Source organism: Sciurus vulgaris (assembly GCF_902686455.1).
Source record: "Sciurus vulgaris genome assembly, chromosome: 16".
NCBI lineage: Eukaryota > Metazoa > Chordata > Mammalia > Rodentia > Sciuridae > Sciurus > Sciurus vulgaris.
Window position 1 is genome coordinate 19,717,259 of NC_136477.1, and position 12,029 is coordinate 19,729,287.

Below are 12,029 nucleotides of genomic sequence, written 5' to 3' on the forward strand. Positions count from 1 at the left end.
CAAGGACTAGAGGAAGATGACAAATTCCTTCTAGATACGGACATCAATCAGACATAAAAATTAAGTAATAATGCAGGAGTTCAACAGTGATATAAGAATGAATTATGAGATTAACTATCAATAAGTGGTAAAGACAAGTGTGAGGAGATAGGAGAAAGTGCTGATCAGTGTGGACCGGCATAGTCCACTGCAGGAAAGCTCCAAGGAGGCAGCCTGGAAGACCACAGGGAGATGGCAAGGAAAGTCAGCAGGAGGGAGACTGTGCTTACTGGCAGGATGGAGAGCTGTGTGGGAGATCAGGAGGGGAGAGATCAAGAACATTTTAGGTAACCTTTAATTTCAAAGGGATGAAATGGAATGGCATTAACCACTGTGAAGGGGAGAAAGACCCAGAGGATTTCCTCTCAGACAACACTTCATATTCACTGATACTGAAGCAAAGAAGTGGCCCAGAACAGACACACAAGGAATGCCAAGTGACTACAGTCACAGCAAAAAAGTCACTCAAGGTTGGGGATATGGGGCACTGTGTCCCTCAATCACAGAAAGTTGCAAAGGGTCCAAGGGGCAGAGGGGGAAGCATCAAGGTGGGGGTGGTGGGAAAAAAGGAACTGTGCAAGCACCCTTGGGAGAAGCAGATCTTATGTATATATTTTTTTCTTCCAAAGTGAACCTACTTAAACCCTTTGTGAATCTGGTCTTGAATTGCTACAAAGATTTCCCCTGGCTTGCATCACATGCTAATACTGCTGAATGTGGAACATGAGTATCGTGGCCATTACACCTTCATGTGGCAAAGGACTTCCATGCTAACTCTTCTTCCTCACCACACATGCTGTCATTTGATTTCTTTCTTTTTTTCCTTCCCAGTCATGTGCTCTTACATGTCGACACCCTGAAGCATGGAAAGGTGAAGGGGTCTGTGAGGCAAATACTTAGATCACAGAATTACAAAGCAGAAAGGCCAATAAAGAGTAACTGGTCCACTGGTTTTCAAACCATCCCTTTAAAAGAAATTCATGTAACTTCCCCGCTTCAAATTGGGTCTTTGTCAAGAAAGTTCAAAATATAAAAGAGATAAATGCACAGCTATTCTGGTTAAGTGGGTAGACACTAGAACTGATTTCTTTTCTCCTGTCAGTCTTCTGAGGAGAGACATCAGAGTGCCATATGAAACCACTCATCTATTTGTGGCCTCACAGGGACAGAAGAGCAGAAGTTGTCCAGTGACACCCCTCAAGCAGTATGGGGCTTCCCACTGCTCAAGCGCATGTCTGACATAAGGAAAGATGCTGCCTGTCAGCTCTGCACTGAGAAGGCTCAATGCAGGCACTACTGGGATATCCTCTAATCCCACTTGTTATTCAGGAAATGTGAGCAGGCAACAGACAGCTAAAATACGTTCAGTAACATAAAAACTTGGTCCACCTTGCCAATACCTCTGTGCTCATATCCAGAACATGTGTGACCCTGAAGTAAAGAACATTGCTTTGTTTCATACACTCCCTGGGCAGTGGGAACACACATGTAGCAAGAGTCCTTGAGGAAGAAAGTATAAAGAAAAACACCTTGGATTTCCTTTTATCACTAAGAAAGTTAAATCCTCCTTATTCTTCAGGTTTCAACTTTAATCCCACCTCTTCCCTGAAATCTTCCAGATGTTCCAGTCCAGTTTTTCTCCCTCCTCGAATCTTCCATAAAACATATTTTCAGTCCTTATCTGGCACTTAAATAACAATACAACTTCCACATGTCCATGTCTTGTCTCCCCAGGTTCCTCAAAGAACAAGGCAGGTATTTTATGTTTAAGCAGGTGGGGGCTCACTCCCAGGAGGTGCCGGCAGAGGCTGGCCTGGCTGCAGGACCTTCCCAGGCCAAAGCTTGTGTTTTACTTTATTACGTGCCCCTGTCCGTCTAGCATGGCGCTCCCCAGATGCTCAGTGTGTGTGCTCGGCCTGCACGTGGCTTCCAGAATACCTTCTCTTGCTATTCATGCTCCCCACTCTCGTCCATGTGTCCGTCTCTGGGTTGTAGGCCTCCACAGTGCTTAGTCGTAGCTGGCCGTCATATCCCCCGATGGCATAGAGAAGCCCGTTCACCACAGCCACACCCACCCGGCTGCGGGCTGTTGTCATGGGATGGCACTTCTCCCAGCGATTGGCGATGGGGTCGAATACTTCCACCACATTCAGGGAATCACCTGCATAAAAATTTGCTACTCAAATTAAAACAAATGAGACCACTTGTTTAGATCACAGCTATTGGGCAATGATTAAATGGAACATTTGACTTGATTCTATTAGCTCTCTTCCCAGAGAATTACTCAGGGCCCAAGTGCCCACTAAGAAATTTTAGCCAATAGTAACCTCATGATTTTCTTTAAGGAAAATCAGAATCACACAGGAGGCATTTGCTTTTTTGAGATGGTACTTTTCAGTTACAATCGGGTATTCCATTTGTCCAAAGTCAAAGACAAAGGCAGACGGATAAAGTTTTCTCAGCTCAGGAGGTATGACCAGAGGGAAGGGCATGGATCCTAATGCCAACTTTCACTTCCTGATGAGTGAACCCAGGCAAGTTGTTTTGTGTCCCCATTCTGTTTCCCATGTGATATTTATGGCAGAGTTGCCACGGGGACTATACATGACAGAATAGATACAGTATCGAGCATGGCTCTATAATATACTTACTACTCAAAAATTAAGTCATGGCAATAAGGAATGATAAATCCAACTCTACCTTTTTCATCAGGTTTTTATGACAATCAATTAAAATAATTCCTTCCTTGTTATATGCTGCTTTAGGACACTTAGCATTTGCTACACTCCAGTGTTTACTGAGTTGACAACTTACTTCTTCCTGGTTAATGAGCAGAAGACTAGTACCCACCTCTCATTAACTTTCAACTAAAACCAGAACAAGTCAGGACTGTCTACCAAATTTCACTGGAGGGGAGGGGACCTGTGGGACATTCCTGAAAACCTGACTGTATCATACAAGAGCTGCCACTAACACATGGCTTGCAAAGCACATGTATGCTTCACAGGAGGTGGTGTATGGGGGGGTGAAAGTAAGAAAGATTACTGATAGTGGCAGAGTGGCATATGTGGATAATCCCTTGGCGACATTCTCACAGTCTAACTTCAGAGATCCACATGACTCAATGTGAACAGTCTGATTATAGAACTGGGTCTCTGTATCCTAGCTAGGGCTGAGTAAATGCTATAGCTAATGTGGTATTAGAGAAGCATGTTGCTTCAGGAACAGGACATCTGATTTCTAGTCCTTGCTCTGCCCAAAGTAACTTGTGAGAACACAGTGAAAGTTATCTGGGCCTCAATTTCCTCATCTGTAAGGTAAGGAGGCTAGACCTCAGGGATATCTAAAGGCCCTATAGCACTGACATTAGAATTCAGTGGACAAGTGCTAACCACAGAGCAATTACATCAAACCAAGAGGGGAAGGGGAGGTGACAGCACAAAGGAAAGGGAGCAGAAGGACCAGACAAGTTGATTGTGATTCCTTTTCCATGGAGCCCCAGGCAGAGCTCTGCAAAGGGGATTTGCAAGATACCTGCTGAGTTGAGGCCCCCCACGGCGTAGATAAGCCCAGCGATGGATGTGCAGCAGCGAGGCCGAGTTCTGAAAGCCGGAAGGTGTGGCCGGCGCTCTGGCATGAGGTGATAGTCCTTCGCTTCATCTACCAGGTCCCTGGAATAACATGCAAGGTGCTAGGACTGGATGTATCCTCAGTCCTCAGCCCACAGTTGCACTTCTGAGCCTGGCTTCTCCATCCTCAACTGCAGGAAAAACTGGGACCAGGAGTCTTCTGGAAGGTTGGATCTCAAAGAATCCAGGTGAGATCTCAGGAAGCCATACACATGTTGAGACATGTTCAAATTGAAGGAGCAAGACAGACAGAACCCACCTAGCTAGCATAACCAGAATAAATGTCTTCTGACAAGCACAGACTGAGGAGTGAGAAAATCAGGGTGGTGGCTGAAACATCTGGGCTGGGGGAGGCTAAGCAAGCAGTCTGCATCCTAAGCTGCTTGGATCTACCTCTTTCTTTTGTCCCCATGACTGAACCACAGCTCATACCTTGCAATCAATCAACTCTCACCTGCACTGTGACTACAGCTACCAACTGTTCTGGATGGATTTCCCTGTCTCCAGCCTGCCTTTGAAGCCCACCCTCCATACTACAGTCTATGCTGCTTTTTCTAAGAACTTTGATAGCTATGCATTACCAACAGCACAGTTCACACTTCTCTACAGCACTCTTAGGACTGCTGGTCACACCTGCAGTCCTATGGCCAGCTACTACCATCCCTTCCTGACACATATCTTCACACCACCTGCAGCAAGCCACTGACTTTCTCCTGAACCACCTGATTTCAACCAGGGGTAAAAAAATGAAGGAAAGCTGAATATTTGCAAAAACCTTTTTGGCAAAGGAGGAAAAAATATTTCACTGTTGTGGATATGACAAGCAATTTGGAGGATGGACATTTTTTCTCTGCTGCTCTAATTTTATACACTGTGCCACGTCATTACTGCTTTTCTCTGCATAGATGTTTCATATGCCAGTAAATCAGTCTTCCCCTCAACCCATTACTATAGATACAAAGCCTACACCCATGGCAGGATAGTCAAAAGTTCCATTTGCATCACCAGTGTGGGCAGGGTCAAGGCAGGGAGTATAGATTACTTGTACACTCACAACAGCTCAGTGGATGAGGACACTGGAGTATACTCAGATAATTTAGGGGAGAAAAGTCGTTCTACCTTGATGCTCCCACATGCACATTTTTCTGCCCATAGTGTAAGACTCAGGCTCCTTCTACTTCCCCTTCTCTTTTAGACAGAGGACAGACCAATCTGTGGGCCATGAATTAGAACACTCCAAACCGTTCCTCCCCTGAGCTGGATTGGGTGGCCAAATCCTCTTCTCTGCCTAGACACTTGGCAGTGTGCTGTGCAAGTCTGCCCTCACTCACCTGCATTTGTGGCAGCAACGCACCAGGTCATCTTGCTGCACTCGGTCTGACAGGAACTGGGGCCGACAGAGAGGCAGGCGAATATTGGACAGCAGCTCTGGTAGGCAGGGCCCCCTCTGTTCCCGGTCATATCTGACCCAGGACAATGCGGCTTCAAAGACCTACAAAGAACAGGTGTTGCTGCAGCAATTCAGACACCACACCCTTACCCCTCATCTCAAACCCTCCACTTCCTATCTTGAAACAGTCCCTTGGGCCCATCAGTGTTTCCCCCTACTTGTCTCCTGAATCTACTGCTCTCTCTTCAACTTCCCAGCTACTCTATTTGGTCCTGTCTTTTGCAATGCAAGCTGTTAACTCTAACAGCTTCCTGGCTTTCATTATGATTTCCTACTGAATCGTAACAAAATGCCTGTTTCTCTCCTTTCCTGCTGCTTCTGTACCCTACCCACTCTAAACTCCGTCGATCACTGTCTACTCTAGCCAGGCTGGGCTCTGGTTCCCCTGTTCACACCATCTCCTCGAATGTCCTCTCCTCTCCTCCTTTTGGTTTAAATTTTTCTCCATTTTCTCTAAGGCCTGGCCAAGGATCCTTCCTTAATGGCTCCAGTCACAAAGATCATCTCCCTTTAAAACCTTAGAGTCCTTATAATGCATCACTCGAATAAATGTTAGCTGCTAAGGTCACATTAATTAGCAGAAGAGCTAGGGAAAGAATATCTTATTCTTGGAATAAGGCTCTTCCCTCTAAATCATGGTGCCCATGCTGCCAAGCTCAGGGGTCACTTCCAGTCACTAATATTCAGGAGTAGAAAACTCTTCAGACATTCAGGAAATTAGATGAGTTGTACCCAGCATGAACAGTTTGCCTCCCAGAAGCTGAGCTCCTGCTGAAGCGCAGCTCCATGGCAGGCCAGGTCAAGATCGTCAATCAAATACCCCAAGGGGCTTGGCCTTTGGTGAGACTTCTCAACTAACCAAAGACAGAGGCCTTTCAGCAGTGATGGTCTTGGTGCCTGCAGGGCCAGGTCCAAACTCCTTACCCTCACATTCAATGCTCTCAGTCCTTCCCACCCTCTGCCCAGAATGACACCTACTCACCATTCTCTTAAGGCAACTTGCATGATACCTCAGTAGGACAGAAAGTATCGTCTTTTGCTCCTCTCTGGCTACCAACACCCTATGTTCTCATTTTAGTTTTTCTGAACCACTCTGGGAAGATCTGTCTACTTTGTCTTTAGAGGACCCTGTGGTTGCCCAAACCTCTCTTTGCCAATAGCCTCACCCTCCCTGATGACTATAACTGGTTTTATCAAGAGCGTCCCATCTTCCACAGTGTCAAGTAAATAGTACTAGCCACCACATCAAATCTTCAGTTCAGGAATTGACTGCCATCAGTCTCTGACACTGCCCCCCCGCCCCCACGTGCTTCTTATCTCCCCATATCTGGCTTATTTCCTTGCCTCTCCCCCAGCATGGGGTCCACCAGTCATTATGCAGGTACCCTCAATTCTCATGCCACACTCCTTTCTTGGTCACATTCATCTGGAAAAAGATCTCTAACCTGGTAAGGTCCAGTTCTTCAAGTTCAGTTCAACCCTATTATGTACCTGCACCAGTACATGTGGCTGAACACACAATACAGCTGACCAGTTTACATTAAAATTTTTACTACAAATCTGCTTCCTATAATCAGGTATGGTGGTACACACCTATAATCCCAGCAGCATGGGAGGCTGAGGCAGGAGAATTGCAAGTTCAATGCCAGCCTTAGCAACTTAGCAAGACATCTTAAAATAAAAAATAAAAAAGGGCTGGAGATCTGGCTCAGTGGTAAAGCATCTCTGGCTTCAATCCTCAGTACCCCCAAAATAATTTTTAAAAAATATGCTTCCTATCAAGCCCTCTTCATCTGCCTGGCATTGTCCATTTACTCTCCCACGAGAAGACTGTTTCATAATCTTTCATCTCTCCTCAACTTTCTCATACTCCTCCATCATCCTTACTCTCAGCTGAGAAGGCAGAAAAAAATCAGAAGAGAATGCCAATAAGAAGCAGCATCTCCCTCTGCTGTACCTGGGTGTGTGCACCCAGCTCTCCACCCTGCATCTGGGTGTTGACAGCAGTTTTCCTATCAAACACACTCCCTGTGCCCTAAACTCTGTCTCTTCTCACTCTAGACGATTACCCAGTAACTATTCTTCCATTTTTCTTACATTACCTGTTTTTGTCTCATCTGGAAAAGTCCCGTTAGAGTCAAGTATGTAGTAATTTCTCCCACCTTAAGAAAAACCCCTCTTGACTGCCACAATGTTCTGCTCTTCCTCAGAACAAGACTCTTTCAAAAAGTCATCCAAGCTTGCTATTTCCAGTTCATGGCAATATTATTTATATTATTTCTGATACTAAATACTGAAAATAACCCAAGCACCCAAGAATAAGGGAAGAAAGTGGGGTTGATAAAATAAATAGAATATTATTTAGACACTAAAATATATGAAAAGTTTTCATGAAAAATACCTAAAATAAAACAATCCCATAGTACACAATACCTGTCTATGCCATGATCTTAATTGTGTTAAAAAAAAGAAAGAAAGAAAGAAAACACTGATGGGAAAGAACAGTACCCCTGTGTCACCTGTGTAGACGGCTACTATGCTCTCACCAACCTGCTCCTCTGACTTCACATTCAGCTCGTCTCGGGACACGAGCTCAAGCACATCCTCCAAGGGCAGGGCCAGGAACTCTTCCGACATGGACACCTCCACAAAGTGCTGGTGGATGAAGCTGTTGGCTGCATCGTACAGTACAGCACACATCATCGTCTCCGCAAACTGGCGCACACCCAGGCAATTTTTTGGATGAAGCCTTTTGGCATGAGAGAAGATGAAAAGAAAAAAATTTGAGGAAAGAAGAATGTTATCTTTGATTATTCTTAGGATAGTTCTGTGTAGAGCCACAGAACAAAAACAAATTTTGCCCTCAGCTTTGTTGGAAACTCCTGTGACACGAGGTGCACCCCTTTGGTACTCAACATCTAAAAATATAAAATAAAGATGGATTATCCTCAAAGGCCTTTGCTTCCTGGACCTGGTGATCTGTGTCAAGGTGGAATGAGTTCTTGGGAAGTCCTGTGAAGTAACTGTACAGGGCAGGAGAGCATGTGCTGGAAAACCCGTTTGCCATATTCAGCTGTTACTGTTCCTGGTTGAGGGTCTAGAGCACTATCCTATCTCTGGTTACCAAGAAGGCACTGAAGTTGTAGAATGAGTTTAAACCATGGGGAGAGATGATGTCTCTAACATTGGGATCCTTTTTTAGGCAGTGAACCTAACTGTACAGATATCTGGAAATAATAGCAGCAGCTATTATTTATTCAGCACCATCAGTGAGGTCAGATACTTTGCTATGCCCTTTATATGCATTCTCCAGAATTTTTTTTTTTTTTTTTTCCAATTCTGGGGATCAAATCCAGAATGCAGGTAAAAGCACTTAGCATAAAGTTAGTTGCTATTTTAATCTCTAGTCTAGTTTTTTTTTTTTTTACTTTTTAAATATTTTCAGTTGTAGATGGACATAATACCTTAATTAAATTAATTTGTTTATAAATCTTTTTTGTAGTTGTAGATGGACATTATGCCTTTGTTTATTTTTATGCAGTGCTAAAAAACCCAGTGCCTCACACATTCTGGGCAAATGCTCTACCACTAAGCTACAAGCCCAGCCCTTCTATTTTTTGTTTTTTTTTAAATTTCAAATCAACCCAGTGTGGTTCTTAAATCTTGGAAACAGAAGAAGATCCTGGGGGATGGTCATTTTCTTTCTTTCTTCTTCTTTTTTTTTTTTTTTTTGGAGTACCAGGGATTGAACTTAGCAGTGCTCCACCACTGAGCTACCTTTCCATCCCTTTTTAAACATTTTTGAGACAGGATCTCACTAAGCTGACCAGGTGGGTCAAGAACTTGTGTCTTTCCTGCCTTAGCCTCCTGACCATCTGAGATTACAGGTGTGTGCCACTGTTCCTGGCAGGTCTTTTTAAATTTTGATTTTTGTGGCTGTTGATCTATGGAGGGATATGATATTTATCAGAATAAAAACTTCCCAGGCTTACTTCTCTTCCTTAGAATGCTTTCTAAGACTCTCTTATCCCTCAGGTGAATTTAAAGGTTACAGGCATAGAGTTATATTTACTAAGCAACATTCACCAATGTGCCCTAGCAGCAGAGTTGTCAAAGACAGGCAGAGTATCTCAGGCACCCAGCTTGATAACTAGACTAAATTTTATGTAACTGTAGTTTCATCACTGGCTGAACTTGCTCTGTCCACTACTTTGGAAACCTGACTGAATTTCCAAAAGCTGAGGAAACAAGAACATGGAGCAGCACAGAGAAAAGGCAGCATGGTCAGTGAGGAACACAGGGTTCAAGGTCAGAATCTACAGACATCTGTCAAATAATGCCTTTCTGGTAGAGCACATATGGTAGGTGAGTGAGAACTATTAAAGTAAATGTGAGGCAGGAATGAGGATAAACCTTCCCTGGGCCTCTACAGCATGCTTCACTCATCTCTACCACTGATATCAACCCAACAGGATTCAAAATGCCATGGGCTGGGAGCTGGTTAGCGTCCAAAGATGTGGGAAACGATGATCATTGTAGCTACAGCCATTCCCTTCTTCTTCAAAGGTTAGGATTCCTGTATCTCATATTTGGCTATGATTGACTTGGTATAATATTGAGCATCAAACTCATCTTCTCAACTGAACTGGGCTATCACATCAAAAACAAACAAAAACCCTGCACTCTCTAAAACCACTGTTTGGCATCTTTTAGGAGACAGCCTGAATTCACTGTTGGAAAGTGAAGACCTCAAAGGCTCCTAGGTGGCGCTGTTGGCCCTTGAGAAGCTGTGAAGATGGCCAACTTAATCCTTATGAGTGTCTATTTCAAGAGCAAACTATTCTTCAAGTTTTATGGGAACAAAGAGATGAACTAAATCCTTAAACATACAAATGAATAGGAAAGACAGTTGTATCTTACCCATCCCCATGCACCCCTCCAGCCTGACCCAGAAGGCATCCCAAGGCAGGCACAAGCCTGGCTCTGGATATACACTGTCACTATAAAGTCTCCAGCTACAAAATCAGACATGGTACCACTGACCTCAAGATGAAAACATTCACCTTTCACCTAGAAGATGAATGCCCCTATATTCGAGGCATCACTACCATGGCTATTATAACTAAATGCACACATGGCAGTGGTCAGTAATACCTTTTGAGTACTACACAGGCAAGATAAGGACAACAGGTAGGCTCCATAGAGCAGCTACCTGAATTGGTGCAGTGGGAGTAGAGGAAGGGGAGGTCAACTCTAACAGGGAATAATGAGGTTCATAAGGGAAAGTTGAGGCAGAAGGAATGCTGGTCTTCATGCAAGGGACCTGGTGATGAGAGGAGGATCAGGTGAAGGCTGGCCTAGGAGAGCAACATGCAGAGAGATGCTCTTTCAGTTCCGCCCTGTGGGTGTGTGGCTCAGCATTAACTCTCATCCCCAAACCTCTGGTGGTTAAAAGACCTTTATCTTAAGACTAGGCTGCTGAGTCTCTTGGCAGGAGGGTGGGGAGTGGGAGACTTCTTATCTACTAAGTTAAAAGGTCAAGGGAGGGGGCTGGGGTTGAGAGCTTGCCTGGCATGTGTGAGGTCCTGGGTTCAATCCTCAGCACCATATATAAATAAAATAAAAGATCCACTGGCAACTAAATAAATCTTTAAAAATGTTTTTAAAAAAATAATGATCGCTCCCAGTAGATGAACAGAGATAGAGAATTCCAGGAGGTAAAATTTGGGTGGACTCTAAAGAGCTAAATCTAAAAGGGAAGAAGGGAAGGTTAAGAAATTTAAGGAGAAGGAAGTAGCTTAACAAAGATGGAGATGGCTATGGAATAATTTAGAAAGCACTGAATGAATCAGATTAGTGAGAAATTAGCTTAATTAGCTAATTTCCATGTTGATCACATTGGAGAGGGAAGATCAGAAGGGGAACATGTCACAGTAAGGGAGAGGGCACGCAAGGCTATGCAAATTGTGTTCTGCAAAGGCTGATCTCAAAGAGGTGGGTACTGTTTGGTACTGAATTCAAGAAATGTCTTCTCACTTCTCCCTTCACCCACTTCATAGAATTCTATATGCACCAAGGACAGCAAACTGGCAGGGGATTCCAGAAAGGGGATGACCACGCTCCCTGCCACATCACCTCACCGTTCTCGGAGGAATGTGCAGCAGGCGTCTTTGATGCTTTGCAGCTGCAGGAAACTCGCCCCCATCAGCAATGACTGTACATTCTGCTGGTCAATGGCAAGGTTGCCATTATAAGCAAAGTTGATCAGAGCTTCCAGGGCACTAAAGGAAAGAAGGAAAGTCATGAGAAGTTCTTCAGAGAGGAGTTGTCCCACAGGTGACTCAAGCCCTATTGAATTGACCTGACTACCTACACAACAGATGGGCCCTGCTTAAAAATCCATTTAATCCATGTCCTTTGAGAGTCTAAGTAGAATAACTACTTTACCACAGCCAAAAAACTCACTCTACTTAGCTGTTTTCATGATTCAAATAATTTTATTGCAGAAAATTCGAAAAAAGAAAATTATCCACAAACTCCCTATTGAAAGAGTGTTTTTCTAGGTTCATTTCCAGTCTCTGTTCACCTGTATGCACAAATTATATGGCTATAACCATAGAATACTTATCAAGCCCTCTCTTATGTTGCTATGCTGGCTTCACGTTTATAGGTTTTGGTAGCTGCTACATGATATTTCAACATGGAAATGTGCTATAATAATTCACCCGTACAGGTAGGCATCACAGCTGATACTGTCTCCTTGCCATAATGTTTTAGATTATTATTATTGTTTGGAGGTAAATTTCTAGAATGTTACTTCGACTTTTTTTTTGCCTCCGGTTCACACTGAGAATGAAATCTAAATTCACTCGTAGGTCTGGATGAGTTCTGATCCCTCTCCATCTCTCTAA

At 43.9% G+C, this 12,029-nt stretch overlaps 1 protein-coding gene across 2 annotated transcripts in view; it reads right to left on the reverse strand.

Moving 5' to 3' along the window:
• The window catches only part of KLHL18 (kelch like family member 18), a 53,527-nt gene that overhangs the window by 7,668 nt on the left and 33,830 nt on the right, over positions 1–12,029 (reverse strand). The window contains exons 3-7 of one of the 2 annotated variants that reach the window (XM_079116742.1): positions 11,259–11,399; positions 7,669–7,867; positions 5,000–5,160; positions 3,574–3,710; positions 1,978–2,215 (exon numbers count right to left, since the gene is read on the reverse strand). In XM_079116742.1, coding sequence (XP_078972868.1) covers positions 1,978–2,215; positions 3,574–3,710; positions 5,000–5,160; positions 7,669–7,867; positions 11,259–11,399 — 876 coding nt within the window. The remainder of the gene's footprint in view (positions 1–1,977; positions 2,216–3,573; positions 3,711–4,999; positions 5,161–7,668; positions 7,868–11,258; positions 11,400–12,029) is intronic. The other variant, XM_079116743.1, reaches the window with a different exon arrangement.